Source organism: Drosophila yakuba, chromosome X (genome assembly GCF_016746365.2).
Source record: "Drosophila yakuba strain Tai18E2 chromosome X, Prin_Dyak_Tai18E2_2.1, whole genome shotgun sequence".
Classification (NCBI taxonomy): Eukaryota; Metazoa; Arthropoda; class Insecta; order Diptera; family Drosophilidae; genus Drosophila; species Drosophila yakuba.
The window spans coordinates 16,970,014-16,996,548 of NC_052526.2; the positions used below are offsets into that span (position 1 = coordinate 16,970,014).

At 37.5% G+C, this 26,535-nt stretch overlaps 1 protein-coding gene across 19 annotated transcripts in view; it reads right to left on the reverse strand.

Annotated features, from left to right (window-relative positions):
* Positions 1-284: 284 nt before the first annotated feature.
* Positions 285-26,535, reverse strand: part of LOC6525735 (potassium voltage-gated channel protein Shaker) — a 116,799-nt gene continuing 90,548 nt past the window's right edge. For 9 of the 19 annotated variants that reach the window (XM_039371087.2, XM_039371096.2, XM_039371093.2 and 6 more), the window contains 5 exons: positions 26,096-26,249; positions 25,413-25,584; positions 20,650-20,779; positions 18,138-18,328; positions 11,812-16,600 (listed from right to left, as the gene is read on the reverse strand). In XM_039371087.2, the coding sequence (XP_039227021.1) occupies positions 16,158-16,600; positions 18,138-18,328; positions 20,650-20,779; positions 25,413-25,584; positions 26,096-26,249 (1,090 nt within the window). In that variant the 3' untranslated portion in view covers positions 11,812-16,157. Of the gene's footprint in view, positions 5,180-5,577; positions 5,890-6,040; positions 6,232-11,811; positions 16,601-18,137; positions 18,329-20,649; positions 20,780-22,035; positions 22,166-25,412; positions 25,585-26,089; positions 26,250-26,535 lie in introns of those variants that run through there. The other 10 variants (XM_039371089.2, XM_039371101.2, XM_039371076.2 and 7 more) reach the window with 6 other exon arrangements.

The following is a 26,535-nucleotide window of genomic DNA, read 5'->3' on the forward strand; positions in this document are numbered from 1 at the left end:
ATCCAATTTGGTTGGTTTCAATTTACAATGATTGTAAAAATTAATTTTCGGTTTTTGCCACCTTGGCTTTAGCTATTCAACCATTGCTTTTAAATTTATCGAAAGTCAAATGGTAGATTTTGGTGCTTGCTGGCCTTGTTTGTTTGTTTGTTTGTTGCTTATTGCGTATTGTGGTTTTGGTGTTGTTTCTCCTTGTGTGTGTTTGTTCTGTGTCTGTTTGCCTTTGTTTTGCTTCCTAGCTGTGTGTTTTTATTTTTCTCTTTATCTTTATCTGGTTTGGTTTGTTTTGGTTTCGTTTTCTCTCGTATTTAATGTATAATAATCATTTTGGTTTCTTTTGTTTTTGGTTTAACTATTTATAAAACATTTCATTTTAGAATCTTAACAACATATATATACATGTATATATATATTATATACATATATATATGTACATATATTTTTTATAATTGTTGCGGCGTTCATTCTGTTATAATTTGATTTACTTAAGTGTTATTTATGTATACGTTTAATATGTAAATTTGTTTAGCATTAATTCATAAGTAGTTTTTCCATATGCCCATCTCTGTTGTTGCTGCTATTGGTTTTTTTTTTTTAATTGTTGTTATTATTGTTGTACGCATAATTTACATGGAGTGACTACCGCATTCGTAATGCTAACTCTTCCCTTCTATCCCTTCAATCCCTTCTATCCCTCCTCCTTCCATCCTATATCCCATATGCCTCCCACATATATGTATATCTGCTATATCTCCTGCCTCCTACTTGATCTGGGCCTAATACGTTGCTCTCTGTGTGTGGTTGGTAGTGTGGTATTATCTAGGCATAGTTATCATCTTTACTTGCATTTACTTTTATTGTTGTATTTCGCATGCTTGAGCTAAATATATTTTGGTTTTTTGTTTGGTAGTTGCATTTTATTGAATCGAAATGAAGACTCGGAATGGAATCGAAATCGAAATCGATAATGAAGACTGATTTGATTTGATTTAATTTGATTCGGTTTAAGCTGAATGAAGTGGTCTGGAACTATCAAGTATATATGTATGTATGTCAAGTCCGACTGATCGAACATTATACATAAATATATGTCTGCAGTCCCGCGGCTTTCGTGTATATACTTGTTTTTTTTTTGTTGTTGTTGTAATCTTTATTTGTTTTATTCCAGTCTTTGTTTTTATTCATTTAATTCGCTTCTCCTCCGGCTTCTCTGTCCACCTCATCGATCCTGAAACGAGCAACGATGGAATCTGCGATTCCTCGACTATTTGGGGGCGGGGGGTGGCTATGGGGGGGGATCTACTGGAAGGGGCAAGCTGGATTTAGCTAGACTCTACAGACTGTACTTGTACCCAAGCATATTACTTCTGTCATAATTAAACATAGTTCGCTCCTCTCTTCGCTTCACTTCCGGCTCACTTTCACTTCCGCTTCCGCTTTCTAATACCCTTAATTATTTTGGCAAGTTAATAGTTTTTTTGGTTTTGGTTTTTTTTTACTTTTGTTTTGTGACTCTTGTTTTTGGTTTTTATATCACTTTTAGTTGTAGTCTGGCCAAGTTGGTTCATCTCCTCCTTTTGCCCTCAAATTATCATTCCTATGCTGCGGTCTCTCTGCATCTTTTTTTTTTGGGTTTTTAATAGTAAGCTTTATTTTCTTAGCGATTTCTCAGTTTAATATTAGTTTGTAAATTACGCTTATAAAAAAAAAAAAATATTTTGAATTTGGTTTATCCGTTTGCATGACTTGAAGACGATATGTTTTTAATTGTATTATTATTTGTATGCCTATATAGAGATTATTGTGTAATTATCGTAGTTAATATTAAGAATATTTTATATGCAATCTTGTGGTATTTTTGTTATTGCTCATTGGGCTTATCTAATCGGTTGGCTGACCGAGAACTTTTCAACGAATCGAACGAACTAAAACCAAACTGAACTCGGACGCAGGTCCGTGAATCCTATAATCCAATAATCCATTAAATCACAAATTCACAAATTCAAAAATACGCTAATATATAATGCTAATGGATATGGCCGGGACATTGACATGAGTACACTACATGGGATACTTCAACTGTTTCTACTGGTATATACATATATAATATATATATATTTGTATATAAGTAGGGCCGATCGGAGCATGAATGTGTGTCTGTGTTTGTGTGTGTGCAAGCAGGCGTGTTTCTTTAAGGCCAAATCAAGTATACGTAAGAATGACTTTCGGTTCTAGTTGGTTCTCCCTCTCTTTTCCGCGCCTATTCCTTGCCTCATTCTCTTTCTCATTCGCTTTTGCTTTCTCTTTCGTTTTCCTCATCTTCTTCCCTTTCGTTTGCTGTGTGCGTGTGGACGGTTTTCAAAGCTGTAAATTGATTCGATTTATATAACGTTATTTTTCTCCCCGCTCTCATATTTTTGCTTGGTTTTCCGTTTTTCCGGTTTTTCATTTTTTCGTTTTTACATATTTACAGATTGCTTCGGTATAAATATTGGTTTAAGTTCTTCTTAATTACAACAAGCAGCAAATCAATAAAAACTTTTTATTCAGTCGCATATCTAACAAAAAAAAAAAACATATTTATATATATATATCCGAATATATATAAATACCATATATGTGTGCATGTATATATGCCTGCGTTAGCTTAGTTCTCGGCTTGGTTATCCCAACCATCCCATCTTTAACTCCAAAGTTATATCATCGTAATCGTTATCGCAATGGTTATCGTAACGCAACGTATCTCTCAACATCCAAATCTACTGGCTTGTGAGATGTTTCTTCTGTGGTCCAAAGTAACTTGTGGGCTCCCTCGTCTGATTCTCATCACTCCATTTCGATTTTCATAATTCGTTTTGGTTAGCAAGAGCAGTAGAAGCAAAGCTTGTAGGTAGGATTCTAGGTATAGAGAAATTTAGATATGGCTTCGATCGATCTATTTGCACGCTGACATTCGGCACTAGTGACATTTGCACAGTGAAGCAGTGGAAGCAGTTCAAACGTATTTGTATCTTATGTTGTATAGAATTGATATATCGAATGCGCATGCAAATTGAAATTGATAATTTTGGTATTACCCCTAACGATTTTTCTATCCGATTTTTTTTTTTGGTTTTGTAGCTTTTGGTTTTCTTTTTCCGTTTGCCATTTTTCTAGGAATTTGACAAAAGTTGAAGTCGCTAGATTGAACGTTTTTCAAGTGAGAAGATTTCGATTGTTTTCAAATCACAAAAATCAGGAAGACAGCGAATCAAGTTACAACTCATAAACATGTTTGTGTGAGCTATTAGATCCTAAAGCTTCTGTTTCTGTATCTGTATCTGTGTGTTTTGTGCGTGCGAGTGGAGACAAAAGAAACACAGAAACAACATGCAACAGTTCTGACGAATATATAGGTTATACTGCATAACTCTCGAGTTGAGAACTGAATATCGAAACTGTTACAGTCGTCTCTCTTTTCTAAGGGAAGACAAGCTAAACTAAACTAAACTAAACTAGAAACTATAATAGATTGTATTTAACCAAACGAAAGCAGGTCCATGCACGTGGGCATCACAAGGGTCTCTATAAGAGATCATAGCTAGTACTGGATGAGCCAGGATTCTCCTACAGGTCTCATATAAAATTTGCAATTTGTTTCCTCTCTTTTTTTTGGTTTCTTGGTTCCTAAATGGAAAGATCAGCGCGGTTTCTTCTAGATTTTGTTCTTGTGGCATTCGCATTCTCTTTTTTTGTGGCTGTTTTCGGTTGTCTGTATTTGCTAAGTTTAATTATTGTTTTTGTATCGTTAGCAGCTTTCCTTATTTTTGGTTTTAGGTTCCTTTTTTGTATTCCCTTTAGTTAGCTATGATTTTGGTTTTTGGTTGGTTTTTGCTTGGTTTTTGGTTGTTTTTGTTTTTTTTTTTGTCGTTTAATATTTATTTTGTGTCTATGTCTATTTGTTCAGCTTCAGCTCTGACTCACTTATTTACAAAATAGCAGTTTTACTTTAGTTTATGTATATTTAATTATATATGTAAATGTATGTATATATTTAATATATATTTATTTATATATAATCTTTGTATTACTCATTCTTTAAACTTAACGGCAGTTTTGATGTTTTTAGCATTATCATGTGTGTCTCATGTGTCTATGTGTATGGCTGTGTTGGTTGTGTCAACGAAATATCAAAACAGCGCTCGAGTTAAATGGATGACCTTTATAGGAAAAGGATAATGAATCATCGGACAATGCTTAATTGTCAATATAAGCTAAGGGCTTTCCATTTTATAGACTGTAATAATTAATCGAATAATTCCAAGTAAATTATTGGTAATTAATACAAGGAAAACGTTCCGAAAACAAATCGGTATCTAAAATATTAAATGATATTAAATATCAACCGAGCACTGTTTTAACGACGATTACCCGTCGTTTCATATTCCTCTTCTATTTTGCCTTGCCTTTAGTTTGCCCTTAGCTTTTCTGTTTCCGCTACTTGTTGCTGTTTTGGTATTTTTTTTTTTTTTTGGTTTAGTTTGTTTTACTAATATTCTGACTAATATTTAATTAATAGAGCATAATTTAAAGATGAAAATAAAATTAGCAGATATTGTATGTTGTTTGTTTTTGTCTGGTTGTTGTTGTTCTTTGTTTTGCTAGCTTCTAAAGAAAGGAAGAAACTCCAATTAGATTAGTCTACTAAGATAATTAGATTTTGGTTTTGTTTGTTTTTTTTTCTCGTTTTTGGGTTTTTTATGTTTTGTTTTGTTGTTGTTAACGATTGTTAGTTGTTAATTGCTAAATTTGAACATAGGTATCAAGTAGAGTTTTTTCTTTGAGTGTGTGTGTGGACGTGTGTGTGTGTGTGTGTGAGTCTCTTCGGTGTCTAGATTACCAGAAGGAAAATGAAAGGAGAAACAAGGAAATCCCTATTGAAGGCCAGTCCATATTTGACTCTTTTTGGTGTCTACAAATACTCTAATTCAAGCTTAGTGAACTGGCACTGTGTTTGTGTGTGTGTTGTGTCTGTGTACACTTGCTGTTTAATTTACAACTACGTTGCTTACTAATTATTATAATTATAATTTAATTGTATTTATTAATAAAATTCTAAATTAGACTGCTTTTGATGACGTTTCTGGCATCCAACGTAGCATTTCACTGCGCAAATTTCGTCCATTTTCCATTTGTTTGACTGCGAAATAGATTCAAAGGAGAACAATAAAGAGTGTGACCAAAAAATGTCTTGTTGCCTAGAAATATGTATTATATTTGCAATAAAGATATAACTTTGAAGGACAAGTGTGTGCTACTTTAATATATTTAGTATTTTTGACTTAGTGCTACAAATTCAAGCATATTGCATTATCATAATAAGAGTTATAAAAAAAATAATACATTAATTGAAAGATATATACGACTATATTTCGGTATCTAATTAAATTTTATTATTTTACCATAAGTAGTACTATTTTATGAAAGTTTTCAAATGTCAAAAGTTATTGGCAGCCAACATGGGACCGAGCTAATGAGTCAGAATTATTTGGCGCCCAACGAGGGGCATTGATTATACTTACGCCAAGCAATACTCACCTAGTAGTCAGACGTCGGTCTCAATACTGACGGCCATCGCGTTATTGTGCCTTAACTGTAAACTATTTGTGCTCCTTAAGCCGTTCTGGCCCAGCTGCTGCTGCGTCATCTGCTGGCCATGTGGCGACTGCTGTTGCAGCTGCAGCTGAAGCTGGAGCTGCTGCTTCTCGAATGACTGCTGCGTCCTGAGAAATGGCACCATGTGGCGGCCCGTGTGATCAGTCAGACCTGGCGTGGTTGCATCAATGCCATCATCCAAATCCATGATGTCCGATGACGATTCGGAGAGTGAGGATTTCTTCAAATGTTGACCTATATCCGGGGTCGTGGATCAGATACAACGATTAGCGAGGGGAAATTATACGGGTTGCTCAGAGTGGGCGGGATTCAAGGATAGGGGATTTATTTGTTTTTTTTTTTTATTTTAGGGATTTTCTTAACCGCTAGTAGTAGTAGTATGTACCTAGTGCACCAGGTAAATATGAACAACTTGTAACGTGGTTGAAATTTTGGCTCTGCATCTCCTCCTGATCCGTTTCGCGGTGATAGAAGTAATTGAAATTACTGACGATAACCGGTACCGGCAGTGCGATTGTCAGCACACCAGCGATCACGCACAAAGAGCCGACAATTTTGCCCCAGAAGCCGACGGGCCTGGATGCATTTTTGTTGAATGCATTCGTTTGTTTAATGGCAATATTTGTGGATTCGATTCATGTTTGTCAATGGTCATTGTCGTTGGGTGTGTTCGAGTTCGAATTGGTTTGTATATTTAAATCGATTCGTTTCGATTCGATTCGATCCGATCCGTGTTTAAATATGCAAATTCGTTTCAAAGTCAATTGAATTTGGTGTGTTTTGTTGGTTTTTGATTTGGTATTGGTATGAAGAAGAACGTAGAAGAAGAACGCAGTATGTAAATCAGGTGGTAAAAAAACAAACAAGTAGAAATGAGTTATAAGTTTTAATATATTCGATATACTATTCTAGATAGTGGCTTAGATTTGGGGTCCCGAGCTCGTGGCTCCGGACCCAACTAAAGTGTTAAAATCTTATTAAAAACGCAAAAAAGAAAAACGTGTCACAACAAATACATATGGGTTACTTAAACGAAGCGATACGAGTTGGGTTTACAAATGGTTGGCTGGAGACGTTCGAGTAAGTATCCGTGGATGGGGAAGGCGGGTGGGAAAGCGATAACTCAACTCAGGGGAAAGCAAAAGTCAAAACTATAAGCTCAACTAGGTATTGGTATATATAGGTATAGGGGTGGTATTGTTATTGTTGTTGTTCTGGTTAATGGTATTCGTATAAGTATTTGTATGCAAACATCGAAAGCAATTCGTTGGCGGCAACCAAAATTGGTTACAACAACCAACTGAGTGGTGGGTAAAACTATGAACTCAAATCAAAACCAAAGTCGGAATCGTAAATAAATTTCAAAAATCAAGATGACAAAATCATGGTGGCATACTATGCATACTTATACATATAGATTGATGGGTGGATTGCGGGTTGATTTGGCTAACAAAAAACCGAAGCGTACTTATTGCCAAATAGAATAAACAAAATGTGCCGGCGTTTGGCGTCGTCGCTGTTAAACTTGACATAAAATGAATATACATAGATAGAGATGTGTGGAAAAACCAAAGCAAATCGAACCGATCCTCGCCGATCCTTCGTTCAGGGATCGGCGATCTGCGATCGGTTAACGGTGAGGGATAGCAAAAGGAGCCATCCGCCGACTGCTTCGGCACACACACACACTGACACAGCGGTGGGGCGCGGAGGTGGGAGGGAGACACATAGCTAGAGCGTCTGGACTTCGTCTTCTTCTTGTTCTTTTTCCGCTTCTTCTTCGTTTGGTTCATCTCGTCTAATTCTTCTTCTTCGTCGCTGTCGTACGGAGCTTGTCCGCCTCCACTGGTTTGGATCGTCTGTTTAAGACTGTCTGACTGTATGTTTTGAACTGACTGTACTTTTGTGTGCATGATTTCATAATTTTTCTTTCGATTGTCTGTGCGTGTCATGATTGTGTGTGTGTGTGTGCTTAAATTTGTTGTTTTCTCTTTTAGGATGATCATGGCGAATGGCTGATGAATGGATAAAGCTGCTCGGCAATTCTGCCGACCAAAGCAGCCCAATTGCCAAGCAGCAGTGGGTATGTGTGTGTGTGTTTTTTTTTTAAATTGGGACGTGTTCTTTTTGATGGGTTCGTAACATAGAGATTAGGTATAGTTAAGCGATCGTAATTAGGCAAAGAGTAGTTGCTGATATAATGCTCATTCGAGTACTCGAGAACGAAATCAAAATCAAAGCGAGAGAAAAAACGTGTTCAAAGTGAGTAGAAAAGCCAAAAAAGTTTCGTTTTAACTCCTTAGTTGGTGTATGCATTCCTGTGTGTGTTGGTGTCTGTGTGTGTGTGTGTGTGTGTGTGTGTGTTTGAGTGTGTTGGGTGTAGTTTGGGTGTGTTGGCTGTGGTTAGGTAGATAGGTAGGTAGGTAGCAAGTAAGTTGTATTTTTATGCAAATGTGCTAAGCGTGCGCCGTTGTGTATATTTCTTGCTTTTTTGCAGTTTGTTTTTTTGTTTGCTTTTGATTTGGGATTGCTTTGCTTTTGCTTTTTGTTTGCTTTGATTTGCTTTGCTTGGATTTGAATTTGCTGGCAGATTGCGCTTGACGCGATCTGATTCTGGTACTGTCGCGATCTCAATATCGATTTTCGATTGCTGGATTGCTATTCGATTTCGATTGGATACAGCAACTGATTGCACATGCACCGGAATCGGGAAGCACAGGGAAACGGGACTTAGGAGCAGAAGCAGGAGCCGCACAGCCTCAGCATTTTGAGAGGGCTGTTAGATCTTCCTAGTTGTTCGTTGTTGTTCTAGACGCTGATGTTGTTGCTGCGGCAGATGCTGCAGATGCTGCTGCTGCAGTTGCTGCTGCTGCTGCTGGCATTTCTGGTTGCGATAGCGTTAATGATATAGCGATAACGGTAACGGTAACGGCTACGATAACGGTTACGGTATAGCAGGATAGCGCAGGAGCGTCGGCTGAGCAGGTGCAGGCGGCTGAGCGCTGAAGCGATTCTTACAGTTTTACATTCGGCGCAGGGGGGAGAACGTAAGCAAAAGTTTACAAAATATTCCATATACGATTATTATCAATAATATGGTCAATGCTTAATACGTAAATCGAGAGTGGCATTTAGCGCAGATCCGGGGGCATAGGCAAAATCAAAATGAAGATTCATACGCATAAAAGAAATAAAAATAAAATCAAAACGAATACGATTAGTCAAAGTCAAAACATAATATAGATAGATACATATATATAGAGAGAGAGAGAGAGAGAGAGATACATATATGGGAAAACCGACTGAGACTTGGCGTTTTTTTGTTTCTCTTGGGGAGCGAGAGAATTTATATAGTATAAATATATATTCATATCAGAGGGCATTGTTAACGACACGGAGACATAGATATAGGATAACCGGGGGTTTTGGGGAGGGGTTTTCTCGGGGGTTTTCAAACTCACCGTTCGCTGGATTATCACTAGCATCGCTTTGACTGCCGGGGCCGGATTTAACCTGTTTGGACTTCAACTTTCCAAGATTTTCAGTAAGTTGTGTGGGTATTCTTTTTTAAGTGTACTCTCGTTACTTTTCTCACTCGATTTATCGCTATATCTGCGATATAGTGTGTGCTCACGGAGATATGTGTATGCATTTCTTTTGGGGGGAGGTTGTGGGGGAGGGTGGGCAAGAGATCTAAACTACGCTAGGAGATGTCTGCAATGGAATGTGCTACTGGCATGGCATATATATATATGTATGTATGTATATATAGTATATTTACTGTGGGTTGTAATGGTTAATGACTCGGGTATGTGTGTATGGGGTTGTCTGTCTGCGTGTTCGACAAGAAAAGGGGAGGTGCCAAGCCCCCCTCTTCGAAACGAAGGGTCTGGACTTAGATCTAGGTAACTAGCGCCAAGGCTTATGATTACGATAATTACGATAACTGTAGGAATAACGTAGTGACTAACTAGATCTAATGCCATCCCTTGCGAATAGGCCTACCCAAAATAAATTAATTAGTTAGAAGTACGAACACAAAGCAAATACTACCAGCTAGTCTAAAATGTATCAAAATGGGGCTTTTGGGACAAGTTGGTTGGGTTATTGCCTAGGAATCGATAGATTGGTAGATCGATAGATTGGTATATCGATAGAGATGGTGGTAGATTACAGCTAGAATTGTTCGAATGAATTCGAATTGCGCCATTGCTTGCGTTTATTGGTTAATGATTTCTTGGAAATTGATTTATTTTTTATTTTTATTGAATAACGATTATAAAACATTTCATTTTTAATCTTAACAACATTTCCATTTTTGTTTTGTTTTGTTTCGTTTTCTTTTGTTTTCATTATGCGTTCTTTTGTTTCTTTCGGTTTAATTTCTGTGTGTGAGTTTCGGTTTCAGTTTTCGTTTTCGTTTTTGCTTTGTAATATCTTATTGGGCGTAATACTAGATTTTTTGTCAATGGAGATTATTGCGACTGTTTTTCGTGTTCGAATCAAGTTTGTATTATAAGTACGTATGTATGTATGTATTTTATTATCTGCTTTGATATCCTTATTAGTGACTGGGTCTTGTTCTTTGGTTCTGCATGATTGCTATTATTATTATTCAAAAATTATGCTATTGCTGATGCTAAATGGCTGCGGTTCGGGTGGAGTTCTTCAAATTGAAAGTTCGATTCGATTCAGTTCTGTCCGGTCCGGTCCGGTTTGGTATTGTATGGTATTGTATTGTATGGTGGTGTGCGGTGTTGTGTTATGAACTTCTAACTAAACCTAAACTTATTTCCTGGTAGGTTGAATCAAGGCCAAATTAGAATTGAAAATCAATTAATTTAAATGTTTTTTCATTTGCATTTGCTTTTTAAGTGTACGTTTTTTTTTTTAAATCTCTATTTGCAGTCTTTGTCCTTAATAGAAATTTGCTTTCTTTTTGTTTGTTCTTGAAGCATTGAGAAGATTTTGAAAGATTTATTATTATTTTTTTTTTTTTGGTTTCCTTTTGTTGGTTTATGTTTTGATTTACTCGTACATAGCATATGGTAAATGTGTATTGTTTCATTATAGTCCGTACAATCAAAATGGTTTTCATTATTTTTATATAAATATTCCTTTTTGTTTACGTATGCGTGTTAAGATTTTTTTTTTTGTTAGGTTTGCAATTAAATTTAATGGAAAACTTGAAAAGATTGTTTTTGGTTGGAATTAAACTGGAGAAGTCGAATCTTTGTTGTGGCGTGTTAGTGTTATATTCGAAAATAATTATGCATCATAAGTTAGACTTTTTCTTTTGAGTTATTTGTGGTATTCATAACTTAGTTCTTGCTTTACAACGATATGTTTGCTTCTTCATCATCATCATTATCATCATCTTGTTCTTGTTCTCCTGCGATTCTATTCACTAATATATCGCCTAAAGTTTTTTCGATTTCGTTTAATGCATTTCGCTTTGGATTAAAGTAGGCTAGACTAGAGTTGATTTGAGTAGAGCGTAGAGTTGAGTAGAGCATAGTTCAAGCATATGAAAGTAATAAGAAAACCGAAAGAAGTGCGCTTTCAGCTCCTAAATCATGTACGTGAGTGTTTGTGTGTGTGTGTGTATGTGCTAGTATGCAGTATACATGTATGTGGGTGTATCTAATCGGTTAGCATTGATCGACTGATTGACTGATATCTGATTACTGATTACTGATCGAAAAACTCAACTGCAGCTGGGAGTGATTGATATGCCAAAGACGAAACTTAGGTTGAGCCCACACAAGATACTCGTACGTTACGAAACGAAATCAAATACGTATTTACAATTTAGAACTTTTCATTACATTTGGTTTTTTGAGCGCCAGCTAATACAATTACAATACGAACTAAGAATACAGAACTAGCGTTTTTGCTTCAGACTAGATCCTAGATCGAAAGGGATACGGTTTTTCGTTTCCGGTTTCCGGTTTCGTTTCCGATTCCATTTCGATTCGACTAACTACGGATCTAAGGCCAAAATACAAATACCAGAAAATATATAGGTACATACAAGTATGGAATGAGTCGGATAATTCGAATAGCGAGTTTTTTTTTTTTATTTTACTATTTACAAGGGGGAACTTAGGGTGGTGGAGGGCACAGGGGACTGTGCGAAATAAAAAACGGTTCGAAAACGCTTTTCTCAATTTATTTGCTTTGATATCGCTTCTTTATTGTGGGTTCGGATCGGATTGGATCAGCATGGGGTTCCGTTTTCCTAATCTTCTCACTGTTCATTGAGTTTCTCATGCTCGAGTGTCTTTGGTATGTTCAAGGTTTAGGTTTTTCATATTTTAGTCTGCGCTTAGTCTGCGATTAGCTAGCTTGTAATTCGGATGCAGCATATGCATATGTTTAGATATGCTAGATATGCTACATGCTAAATGTATCTGTATATGTATATGCTGTTTATGTACAATTTGAAATTGTTTAGAATTTTACTTGTGTACTTAGCTTTAATTTAATTACATTAAATTTTTTGTTCATTTCGAATTAATTGTAATTTATTTAAACATATAATAACATTTCTTTTGCTGAACACATTTATTCCAAATTTTTTTCTTTTTTTTTTGTTTCTTTTTATAATTAATGTTTTTTTTTTTTGTTAAGCTTTCATAAGTAAATATTAACACGATTTTCAATTTCTTGTTCTCCATTTTATTTGTGGTTTTAATTTTGGTTTCTTTTTTTTATTTTTGTTTAATTATAGTGGCTTATTTTGTGATTAAATCAAAGTCTTAAGATGTAGGACAAAATATGAACATATAGTTGTAATAATTAAATTAAAATAATGTTCTAAATTCAGCTATACATCGGTAATTCTTAGACTCATTTACACTTATGCTTGCTAAATTTATTCATTTGTCTAGATTAAGGCTAGAAAAAAAAAACAACCTTACTTTACACTCGGCTCTTTGTATCGCTATCTGGATTCATTTCCATGTTCATATATCATGCGCTTGGTATCTTTTATCTTTTATCTTTTATCTTTTATCGTTTACCTTTATCCGCTATCTGGTATCTTGTATTTATGAAGCTAAAATCATTTCCTCCGACCGATCGATCTAAAACATAAAATCTAATCTTAAGTAGGCGGTTTTCTTTTCGTTACGCTTCATTTCCCTCTCCTCAATCCTCGTTCGTTTTTGGTGTTTTGCTAGTTTCATCATCTTCGACTGGACCTTTATCTTTATCGTTATCTTCTCTAATGCTTATTCATCTCTTAAATCTTTGCTTTCTTACAGATATAGAGAAACTACATACAGTACAATTAGCTGACATTTAAATGTTTTATACTCTTTCATTTCATTTCATTTCAATTTATTTATTTATTACTTAATATAATTAGCTTTTATTGGGTTTATTGTTAGGATTAGTTTTTAGTTTTCACTTTTTTTTTTTTTTTGTACAAAATTGCATTTGCAAGATGTATTTGTATTTGGAGAGTATTTACAGCAGTTAGCAGCCACAGTGGGGATACCCTATTTCATTGGGAATCTGGGTAGCGACTATTTACACGGTGTCCACGTATCGTTCGGCCCTTCATATCTGGCCTCCACTGTGGCACCTTGGAAACGTTGCATTATTGTTCGCTTTTTCAGCTGGTTCTACTGAATTGCTAGGGGTTGCAGGGGCGGTCGCAAAAAAAAGGGGGGCCATACACCAATATTCAGGGGCTGAGTCGACAAAGGGGGTCGAATCGGCCAGCTTACAATGTTCCTTAAGGCACTTTGCTCTGCTCTGCTCCTCCGGATCTTTTTGTTGGCTTGGGACTCTAAAACCCCCACTAGCCCCTCCGCCCCTGACTTTGGGTATTGCCCCGACCATATCTATATGTGTTTGTGTGTGTGTGGTAAGTACGTTTGTGTGTACGTGTGTGTGTGTGTGGACGGTTTTCGAAGCATTTTAAAATTTACACTCAAATATGATCGGTATCTTGTTGCCATCATTGCTGTCCATCAATTAACATCGACTAGAGCAAGCCTTCTTATGTACAGGTCTCCTATATATAGGAATCCATATATATATGATAAATATTCATCTATGCAAGTTACATTCACACACATATATATATATATATATCTTCATACTATAGTGTCTCTGTTATAATACATTTAATGCAAAAGTTGAATTCGCAAAGTTCAGTCAACGATTTTTTGTATTTTGTTTGCTGTGAATGAGGGGGGGGTTTCTTGTGGTGGGAATGGGGTATAATGACCAACCCCCGCAATTCAGTCAAAGAAATCATCGCTGGCTTGGTTTGATATCTTTTGGTTTTCTCCTTGTCTTCTTGTCATATATAGTTTTGAATTCATTACAAAAATCATAAGAGCGTTTTCGGTTTTGTTGTATCTCTTGTCGCCACCTTATCTTTTGCTTTCTGATATTATTTATTGTGATTGAGCGGATCTGTGACTGGGGAATACGAGCAATCTCCATTGGATGTTTCCATTAATGTTCGTTCGGTCTTGTAGTTAAATTGCAGTCGTTTCGCCTTTACCTGTCTTCGAAATTCCTTTCAGCAATCGTAATATTTGACGAGAGCGTTAGTTGTTTCGCGTTTGCTTTGCGTTTAGTTGAATATTTGTACTTTTTATTTCGTTTTAATTCGGGGGGATCGAAGCAGAAGTTATAATAGCTGATATCTGATATGGGTTCAGTTAGTTAATATGTGTTCAGGTTAGAGAGGTTAGAAGTGGGCTGGGTGGGCATAGGTGGAGGGTTCTGGATATCTCTTAAGTTTTAGTCAAAAAACAAAGGGTCTTGAGTAGTGTTACGAACGATATTGTTTAGGTTACACACATAGTACATCTATCACATATAGGTATGTGTGTGTGTGTGTATATGCTTAGTTTGGTTAGTTCAGTTATCGAGTAGTTCAGTTAAATGGCCTGCTGTCTAAGTTAGTTACATGATAGTATTTCCTGTCACATTTAAAAAGCAGATATTGCCTCGGGTTTCGCTTGATGACTATACATGTTGGTTTTACTTTAGTTCATGGTTCTTCTTTGTTACTTTTCAGTTAAATATAACGGCAGTTTTACTATATTTTTTAGTAATGCGTGTAATAATGTGTGTGTGTGTGTGTCTGTTCGGTGACTGTCTCTTTTTTTTTCAGCTCTTCAAAGGGACCTCCCTCAATATGTGGACTTGCTTCACTGTGCTTGGCTTCATTGTTCGTCCTTTGGAGTTTGTGGTTTGAGTTCTAAAGCCTTTCCACTGTACGAGTATTATGCTTGCTAAATGGCTAATGGCATGTGAGCTTTGTGATTTTATTGCATTATTTACAGTTTCCACTTGCTCTTGCAGCTTGATCGCGTTGTTATTCAGCTTTGGTTGTTGCAAATTTGATTAAATTCCGCCATCACCTCTTCGATGCTGTTGCTTTTTAATATCCCTTCTTCTGTTTTGTAGTGTTATTTGTCAATGTTCATTAATTTTTGGTTTTTTGGTTTATGCCTTACTACTCGAATTTATTGGAACTCTCTCATATCGTTCATTTCTTGCTTGTTTCTTTTGTTTTCTCTGGCTTGGATTTGAATTTTGTTTTTTGTGTTGTTTATAATTAAATGTATAATTTAATTAAATTAATTTAGGATTTAATTTAGATTTAATTTAATTTAGCAATAGATTAAATTTGTTTTTGTTATTTGTTCTACTTAAATTAAATATAAACAGCTTTTGTAGTCGTTTCTGGCATCCAACGTAACTCCTGTCAAGGCCAAAATTATACCACGCAACGTCTTTTGCACTGATTCATTCGTCATACATATATATACATATAGATCAAACATATGGTAATACATACATGGGGATCGAGACGTAGGCAAAGGTTTAGGTTTTAGGATTAGGTTTATACGTAAACATAGGCAAACATGTGTATCGCGTAGGTAGAGGAGCGCGCACGTGAAGAGAAAAGAGAGAAAAAGTTATGTTCTAATCAAATCGTAATTCAATTCAGTTCAATTTATTTGATCGAATGTTCGCACTGCACAGAGAAAATAGCTTATGGGTTTTAAATTATAAGCTGGAATTACTATATATAAATTGTTTTCGCTATTTGAGGGGAGCTTTTGATTTGCAATTTGTTATAATTATTTAATTAATAGAAGTTAAAAACAAAATAGTTTTGCCATTTGTATTTTCCACTTTTGAAGCAAAACAAACTGTTTCCGCTGTGGCGGCCAGTGCGAACGATCCGTTTTGGAATTTTGCATTTTGCTTTTCGCATTTTGCAACACTTAAACCTAGTTACGCTCTACGAGTCAGGGTGCACGGGTTCCGGTGGTGGTGGTAGTGGATGGTTGTTGGTGTTTGGGTTGGGGTCAGATAAGTGAGTAAGTGCCGTAGCAAGATATAGATATAGGTAGTGTGGCAAAGATGGAAGTTGTTGGGGGGGTTGTTGGTGGTGTTGGTGAGGGGTTGGGGGTCGGGTCTGTGCAGCAAGCGAGTGCCGTTTTCCAACACTTACCCAGTAGTCAAACGTCGGTCTCGATACTAACGGCCAGGGCATTATTGTGCCTCATGGTGAGGCCGCTACTGCCGCTGCCGCTGGTTGCCGCTGCTGCGCTTGCGTTTATTGTGTGGGACTGTTGCTGCTGCAGCTGCTGCTGCTGCTGCTGCGTCTGTTGCTGCTGCTGTTGCTTGAACCCGTTTTGCTGCTGCTGTTGCTGCTGTTGGTACAGTTGCGTCTGCGTCAGCTGCTGCAGTGGATGCTGCAGCTGCTTGTCGATCGACATCGACAGTGAGGATGCTACCGGTTGTTGCTGCTGCTGCTGCTGCTGTGCTCCCAAAAATGGAGCCACCGCACTGCGTCCAGGATGCGTTTCTGTCAATCCCGGCGTGGACTCGACACCATCGTCCAAATCCATCATATCCGATGAGGACTCAGACAACGATGATTTCTTCATGTGTTGACCTACTTGGTGGTTTGTATGCATTTGTTTAGTGTGTTTTGTCGCAGTGTATATCACGCGTTGGCAGACAGAGCGTGTTTTATGCGTATGTGTGTGTGTAGATATGACATGTGTACGTGAGTTTGATTTGAGGGGATTCACACAATGCCAGGGATGCAGGAGCGGATTTTTTTTATTTGGATGGATGGGTTTGAGTTTGATTTGAATTTGGTTTGGTTTGGTTTGGTTTGGTTTTTGGGTTATCGGGTATTAATTGGGGAAATTATTTGTGTGGAGGTCGCGTTTCGATATTCGAATTGGCCATACAATTGACGGAATAAAGAGAGAAACAAAAAGAAGAGAGAGAGAAGAGAGAAAGAGGAGATCACACATACAGTTGTAATGCATCGGTTACAGTAATGTTTTTTGCTGTAGTACTCGCTTACACACAAAACACACACAGTACGTGCACGTAAGTTGTGGCACCGCTGTCAATACCGCATACCGCTGCCCCACCGACAGGGTTGCCACCCACCGGCGCTGCAGCACGACACCCACCAGCCCACCAGCCACCAATTAGGTGCTGCCCCGGGGGGGTGGTGGGTGCACGGCAGTGCACAGAGAAAAAACATAACATCTGTTTCATATTATCATCTCGACTTTTTCAATCATGCAAATACCTTAAACTATGGCAATTATCTTTGGCATATCATTGTGAAAATGATCACATTCTGGCTGCTCAGTGAGGTGCGATTGGAAAAAATCCGCAATTCATAATGTTCCAATATGTAACAAGGTCAATCTGAAGGCTAACTACTTAAGACTTTTATCATACAACGTTTGTATGGTATAATAGGTGCTGTGGACAGGTCATTAGGTCATAGACCTTTGTATAAACCATTACTTAATGATTCAATAATCAATGATATGCCTCAGATCAAAGGTGGCTGTGTAGAAATCGATGACCGATTTGTGGTGATATTTTTCTCTGTGTGACAGCGTGTCTGGTTCGAAAGCAGTGCCGCAACCCATCCGCTTGAGATCCATCCGCTTGGTGGTGCCAATTGGTAGGATGGATGGTGGTTTTGTCGGATTCGGATTTGACTTTCTCGTGGTGGTTGTCTCAGTGGCTTGAAACACACGGCACTGCCTTCGGCTTCAGCATCGGCATCCACAATTCGTTTCTTTCTTCGTAAATGTTTCTATTTTTATTCGACGGGTTCTACTTTTTGTTGCTCTACTTGAATTAGTGGTTGGGTTTTGGTGGTTCTGTCGGTAGTGGGTGGTTCGTATTTTGGGTGGCTTGTTGCGAGTTTTTTTATATATACTTTTTCTTTTTATTTTTTTCTTGGTGGGACGTTGGGTTTGTTTTGGGTAAATGCGAATCGAGTACAAGGTGGGTGCGGTGGGATGGTAGGGTTTTTTTCGAGCCAAGGCCACAACAGATATATCACAGGCGGCACAGAGCGATAGAGATTGTGAGACACGGCGGTGGCTTCGATTCAGAGTGGAGGTGGTGGGGGTGGGAGTGGAAGGTGTGTGCACACACAGTGTTGAACTTACCTAATGTACCTGGCAAATATGGACAACTAGTAACGTGATTAAAGTTCTGGCTCTGCATCTCCTCCTGATCCGTTTCGCGGTGATAGAAGTAGTTGAAATTGCTGACGATGACCGGCACCGGCAGTGCGATGGTCAGCACGCCAGCAATGGCACAAAGTGATCCCACAATCTTGCCCCAAACGCCGACGGGTCTGTACCATTAATCAATCAATCAATCAAACAATCAATCGTTCAATCATTCAATAAGTCAATCAATCAATCAATCGTTTTCACATATTTTCACAATTTTTCAATTCAATATTTTCAATTTCGAATTCGATTTCAATCGATAGTCGTGATCGTGTGTCAAACGATAAACGATACAATTACAATGCAATTTTCGATTCGCAATCATTTGCACATAGAATTTTTCCGGGCGTTTTAGGGTTGCATTTCATTATTTTGATTATTGTTATATATAATTTATTTATGGTAAGATATTGGTGCAATTTGTTGTTGTTGGTTGTTGGGAATATTTGTTTTTGGTTTTGATTAACAATTGATATATATTTTATTTGAATTGAGAATTTTGGAGTTGGTTGGTTGTTTTTTTTTTTTTTTTTTAATTGATTTTTGGTATTTGTTTGTTTGGATGGAAGCGAGCGATGTTAACGAACGAACGATATAAATAAAATGAAAATACAAATATATAAGAAATGTAAAGTAAAACTCTCGTTTTTTCTTAGAATTTCTTTTGCGTTGGGTTCTTTTGTTTTTTTTTTTTATCATATATACGGTATGCATTGGCAAAATTATACGGCATTACGCATTATATAGATACAGATACAGGTATAGATATAGATATCGATAGGTATACGCTTATATAAGTAAATATTTATAGAGAGAGGAGGGCTTGAGTAGGCATTAGTCTAGCAGAGAACGTTCAAATCAAATCAAAGTGGCGCAAAGAGTACGAAAGTCGAAAGAAGAAGGCACAACACTTAGAACAACGGGTGTGTTAAGCGTTTCTATGTATATTTTTGGGTATATTCGGTATATTCTGTACAGTTCTTTTTTTTTCTCTTCTTTTCTGTTTGCAGTTTCTGAGGCGGCTTGTTGGTGTGCTAATATACAGACATAATTATTGCATAAGTGCGAGCAACTGGCTCAGGTGTTAGAGTGTGTGTGCGTGGGAGTAAAAGCGGGAGCAGGGGGGCCCCGGTGCATGTGTGTAAATGTGTGTGGCGAAAACTTTTTCCTCTTCCCGAGAAAGTTGGAAAGTGGGAAAATTAGGAGGGGGCTTTTTTTGTGGAGGGGTTCTGGTAACTTGGTATCATAGGCAATTGGATTTGGCAGGCGGCTGGGCTTTGTTGCTCATTAGGCGGCTGTAGCTAAACTTTTGTGACTGTGTGCGTGTGTGGATGAGGGCGCCTTGGTGTGGGTGTGGCTGTAAGTGTGTGTGAGTGTGTTGTGTAAGTGGGTAAGTGTGTTTATCGGGCACATGCAGCATGCTCGTCCTCTTCTCCTTCATCCTTTATTTTTTCCCTTCAGTTTTTTTGTGTTCGATGTGATGGTATTGGGGGGGGTTAAGCTCGATAAACTGTTTGGCCAGCAAATGAAGTTATCGTTATCGCTCGGTGGGCGTGGATCCATCGCCCAGTGTCTGCTTGTGTATGTGTGTGTGTGTATAGTTCTTGTTTTCGTGTTAAATGATAGTGATTATGGACAGCACTGTACTACGAAGTTTCAGCGACCGTTATGAGAATAAAATGGAGCTGAACTTATGATGATTTGTTTTGGTATATTTCGATGTAATTCCGGTATTTTCTCGGTATTTCTTGTGAACTAAACAACGACACAACGTTACATAGGTAATTTGCGATAAGGAAATGAAAAGCGATATACTCAAAGTTGGCGCAAAAAAAAAAAACTTCTAAAAGATTCATGTTGGAAACACAATGTGATGGCAACGGAACACGCGAGAGAGCGAGATGGAGGGTGAGCTAGTGCGAGCGAGAAAGAAAGACTGATGCCAAACTGAAAACCGTTAAATGATACAACACGGAAATGAATGGAACACAAGAGTTGAGACAAAGGTTAAATACAAATACGAATAGAAGTTGTTATAGACAAATACGAATACAAACAAACAGCTCAGCGAGTCAAAGTAAGAGACAACAACGTTTAAGTTTGGTTTTGCATATTATTAATCGGGAGATACGGAACTCAAAGGGTTAACAAGAAGTACAGTTAGTTTTGGATACATTTTGGTAAATAGCTTTAGTGGGGTTAGCGTTTTCTTTTTGGGCGGGCTTTCAATAATCACACATAACGCAAGTAACGAAACAGTTGAAAATGAAAATTAGAATAGAATAGAGAGGTGGAACGGAGAAGGATGGAGCGCCCAGAAAGGAGGCGCTCCCAAGGCGGGAACGAAACGGAAACGAAACGATAACGGAAACGAAACGTAAAATCAAAACTGGAGTTATCGTAAACGTAATCATAAAAGTTAGAATTGTATAGATTTGCATACGTCATGTCACCATATCCAACGGTGGTCATGGTAACGACCGCCCACCAAAATGCATCGGGTATGGACTTGAAGAAGGAATTTTCGCTTCCAGCTTCCGCAAAATAAACCGCCGATGAGAAGAGTACGACGCCTAAAAAAATTGATGGGAGAAACATTGCTTTGCATTGGTAATATATTCTTTTATGATTTTTTGTTGGTTTTATTTATTCATTTTTATTTTCTTTTTCTTTTTTTGTTTTTTTTCTTTTGTTTTCAAAATTAACATTTAACCAAAGAGTGTTTTTTGAAAGTAAGTCTTTTATGTCTGGATGCGTCGGAAGCTCGTCAAGGTGGTGTACGTATGTGATGGTGGGGTATTCGTGTTCCAAAATACATTTCGCAGCCCAGGTACGGCGGCATTTGTTTATGTTTATGTTTCAGTTTCAGTGTTTAGATTTTAGATTTCGGTTTTGATACGTGAGTTTTCTCGATCGACTTGACCACAATCCTGCGGCATTCCCAAGCAGAAAATCAGGGCTTACCTCGGGGGTTCGCTTTTCTAAAACACCTATATATTGGTAGGGGGATAAAGCGGAGGATCAATGAAGGATATCGGTTTCTGGTGAGCCTCCCGCTGTTCGCATTACTGCAATGGGCCCAGATATATGGTGATACTTTTGGGGTCGAACAAACGGAGATAGTGGACCATAGATCAAGCGTCTTGAGATCGAAATTAGACTCCATTCCTTTATTTTATTTATACGGGGCAAGTGGGATGCGGAGTGGGGGGGGATGTAGGTACATACTAAGGACAAACATAACGCAAAACAGATGAAAACGTAATAGGGAATGGGAAATGGAAATGGACAGCGACGCAAAACGTAGAACTGATCATGCCACAGAAGAAACACATAAGGAAATCAAAATAAAAATGAGACAAAAAACACAGGGAGGGTGGGAGGTAAGGAGTTTGGGGGTTAAGGTCCATAGAAGCGAGAGATCACCACAACATCACATCTATGGCATATGTATGCATATTCACATCGTTCTTTTTTTTTTACACAGGCCGTAATTTGGACGGACACAACTGTACACCGGGCACAGCCTGAGCGCGGAACGTATGGGAATGGAACCACCGTTTTGCCCGACTTATTTACATTAGCATTAAGAGTGGCGAAAGCAACAAACATCAATGACACACATAAAGCATTAGAATGACATATAGTTGAGATATGGGAGAGACTGTACAACACTCAGTAACAAACACTCAGACAATGAAGAGAGACAGACAGAGATTAAGAAAGAGAGACAGAGAGAGATAGAGATTTAAGTGTAGATATAGAAGGCGGGATCGAGATTAGCTAGTGCCGGGACCACACCAGTGTGGAGCTGAAACGTGGGCTGTACCTCATATCACCATATCCCACCGTCGTCATGGTCACCACAGCCCACCAGAAGCCGTCCGGTATCGACTTGAAAAAGGAACTGTCGCTGCCAGCCTCCGCGAAATAAACCGCCGACGAGAACAGGACCACGCCTGAATTACGATCCGAATGCGGATCGTTTAAATATAGAGATCAATCGTTAATAACAGTGCAATTAAATGTTATTTTCTGCTTGGGAATCGGTTGGGAGATGGTCGGGTTTGGATCTTTTTGGGTCGCAGGGGCTGATACGTAGGTATATCTGAATCCCGTCAGATTTCAAGGTGGATTGGTCCCCTTTTTTCATTTTTTTTTTTTTATTAGTTCGTTAAAACAACTACAAGATATACATTAGACTGTGAGTATGAGTTAGTAAATGTTTGGGGCTGGTTCTTCACTTTCTCATGGGGTTCAGTGCACGACAAAGAAAACTATAGATATAAGTATGTAATTAAAAATGTTTTAGACATGTATGTATTAGTAGTTAGAGGTGTATATGTGGGTGTGTTTGCTTGTGTGGGTGTCACACGAAAGTTAGCAAAATATTACAAAGGCGATAACCAAAAATTGGCATGTTCCTCGGCTTAAACCGAAGTACACAAAGAGCAGAGATCAGGAATCGTTGCCTACATCTCTGCGCTTTCACAAGTGTGGGTGTGTAAGAGAAAGAAAGAGAGAGAGAGATTGTCAGAGAGAGAGAGAGAGAGTGTGTGTATGTGTAAGAGTGTGTGTATTAGTTAAGTTAGTACGACTACTTGATCGGTGGAAACTAGCTATACAGAGGATTATTTATTTATAGAGAATATTATTACTTTGTTGATTTTTGGTTTGATTAGAGTTAAACATGAAACTAGCTAAGTACTCTGTAAAATACAATATACATACGTTATCGGTTCATAAGTAGTTGTAGTAGGTAAGTAGTCATATCAATGGAATTCCATACATATATATCAATATATCGATGTATATGTATATGCGTACAGCTGAATATGATAAGGCTACACTACGGCAAGACAAATGATACGGTTACGGGAACGGAAACGAGTGGAAAGCAACCATCGAATGTCTAATAGAAATATTGGTATACTATACACGTATATATCAGTTAAATATCGTATTTAGTGATCAACATTTGCGCACTGGCGAGTCTGAAATTTGGAAAGCCAAAGAAAATGTATCTAACATAACATAACATAACATAACGTAACGAAACGTAACAGACACAGAACTCAACGTAACTGATATATACAAAATATTTATATATTTAGATATGCAGATAGTTGAGAGTATTTGGGTAACGATATATTGATATAGATGTGTTCATGTTCATGTCAGTTTAAATATGGTACACTATAGATTATACATATGGTATACTTATGATTAGTTAATACGTTAATCGGTCAAAGGATACAACAACAAACTATAAGCTAGAAATTACCAACTAGAAATTAAGAACTAGAAGCTAAAAACTATAGAACTAAAAGCAAAATTCAAAACACGGCACAATCTGTGGACATGGACATCGAAACGACAACGTTAATGATGAATACGGTTTACGGATTACTGAAAACGGTTTACGGATTATTGTATACGGATAACGGTTACGGTTACAATTACGGTTACTGAATACGGTTTACGAACAACTGGAATGCGATAGAACATGAACAACAATACAAAATATATATAATTAATTGGATACACATGGTTTTTCATTTCGCTTGATCTTTCTGTATGTATAAGGTTGTAACATATATCGATCACCATTTCTAGTTGCTATATATTTGGTTTGATTGAACAATTTCAATGCCAAGAAGTTTGCCAATTTTAAGGCATTTTCAACGCAGTTTGGGCACATAGAAAATGGGGAATCCGAAAAGATGGAAAGGATTTGAGGTATAAATCAGTAGAGATAGATAGTTTGGCTAAAGTAGTCAGATAAAATTGATCAAAGAATTGAGAAAGCAAGTTAGATCTGCGCACAAAATGCTTGAGGTCCTTAAAATTGCCAACGACTTGAACGCGGCATTGTGGAGAATCCCGAAACGATTCGATGCAATAAAGCAATCGATCATTTTCAACTTCCTGGTCTGCCGTTCGCACTTTGTCAAAGTATATCAGGAGTAATAGACTAAAATTCGAGTACATTGAGAGACTTTGCTGCTGTTTATCCAAAAAGCTAGCCAAAACCAAACTCAAATTTAAATTGATATTCGTAATACAAAACGCAAATGAAGAGAACTCAACGAACGTATCCAAAGTGAACGATACTTAGGGAGCTTTGTAGCAGATCTGTGTATAGATCGTATATATCGGGATATACTATAAGATCCGGTGAATCGGATTCGGTCGCTAATGTATCGCTGCTCCATTGGTTGATAGTTCGTACCTACTTATCGCTAGGATTAGACGACACTAGTTAAGTAAGATATACGTAATGGGTGAGTTATACAAGTTATACACCTAGGTAATACGGATACACGTTCTAAGGGCCTCCCACTATTTTATTTATTTATTTAGCGTGTGTGTGAGAGTTCTGGGTATGTGTGTGTGTGTGTGTGTTTGTGTGTGTATGGTTGTAACTATATAGGTAGTATGACTAGTTTACGTTACTTTAGTTTACTTTAGATTAGCTTGATGTTTTAGGTCTAATCTCTATCGTTTCGGGTATTCATATGGGTGTTTCGTTTAGTTGTTTGGAACGACGGGGCAATGGGTGTCTGCAGATACACTATATCTAGATATGGATACTTGATATAAGCAAGTACTGGGGTCTCTCGTATTTTCGGTATAACTTAGTGTTAGGTCTGGCATTTTTGGCTTTCGCCGAGTTTCGTGAGGCAAATCAAATTGAAAATGATAAGTTCTTAAAAAGCATAACACTTTTCTGTATCTGTTGTTTGGTTTATTTGTGGCTTGTTTGGCTGTTGTTGTCTGTGGCGCAATGCATTTTTTTCGCTTTTTTTTTTTTAATTTTCTTTTTGGCTTTAGGGTTGGAGGTTCATGATGAGCGGTAACATAAATGTGCTGGCTTGAGGCAGACGTAAGCATAGATAGATATATATATGTATCTTTTGTGGTTGTTTTAATTCGCGATCGTTGGACGATTCCGCTGTAGTTATATGTAGTTTTAGATCAAGTTACTGTAAGTACGTGTATCAGGACTTTGGGACAAAGAGAAGTAGTTGGAAAAATATCTTTTGAGAGGGCAGGGTAGCGAGGGTAAGTCTGTCTGAATGGTCGCAGTCGTTTTGCAGTTTTTTGTTTTCTCTTTTGTTTTTGATGTTGTTTGAATAAAACTCGTAAATCGATAAGTAAATGTGGTATGTTGTTTTTTTTTTTTGTTGACTGTATGGAACTTACCTATAAATAAGAAAAATATAAGTAAACCTAATTCCCGCATTGAGGCTTTCAGAGTTCGTCCTAATATTTGTAAACCCTTCGAATGCCTAGATAACTTAAATATTCGAAATACTCGAACTAATCGTATCACTCGTAATATTGCCAAGGACATAGCCTGATTCGATGACTTGTCCTAAAAATTTTATCGAAATATATATATATATATAATATGTGTTATGCATATATATATGTGTGTTGGTATGTACTGGTGTCTATCGTTTATATATAAACATGATGAATGTTCATTTACATAGGTCGATCGTATGTTTGTATTTAGAGGTGAGTAAGCGGATGTTGGCTTGTGTAAGTATCGGTAATATACAACAATGAACACTTGTTATCGATATAACTGGTAGTTTGGGATAAGTTGGTTGGTTGGTTATGAATTGAGCATGGCAAGAAATGAAAAATTTTGACTGAAAGTTGTGTGTACTTGTTGGTTTGTTATTGGGTTTCGGGGCGGGCAGGCAACCCCTTCTTTATCATGTCAGGCAACTCATAAATGATGATGGCAACATTTATTACTTTAATCTGTTCAACTGTATATGCATGTGAGTGTGTGTGTGTGTGTGTGTAGTCGTGTGTGGGTGATAAATATCGATATCTTTGGTGTAGTTGGCATTGGGCAAACAGAAATCTCATACCTGTGGACTGACTGGCGCTTTTGGAAGATTTAACGTATCCTCCTCTTCGGCAACGACAGTCGCTAGTGTTATAAAGTACGGAATGATGGCGATTATGTCGATAACATTCATGACATCCCTGCAGAAATTTAATTTGTTCGGACATGCGAGGAACCTGAACACACACAAAATCGATACAACGACCAGCGATTGGTTTGGTTTAAAGATTCACACAGACAGCGCGATAGAGAAACCGAGAGCAAGAGAGAGAAAGAGAGAGAGTGGGAGATTTGTAAGAGAGAGAAAGAAGATTTCAGATTGAAACAGTTGAATTAAACCATGAGTGTCAAAGAAAAGCAAAGCAACAGACAGAGAAATATAAGTATAATATTTGTATGTAAAATATAAACAAATTATAGACAAAACAGAGGAGAGAACGGAAAATCAATCAATGTTTGTAC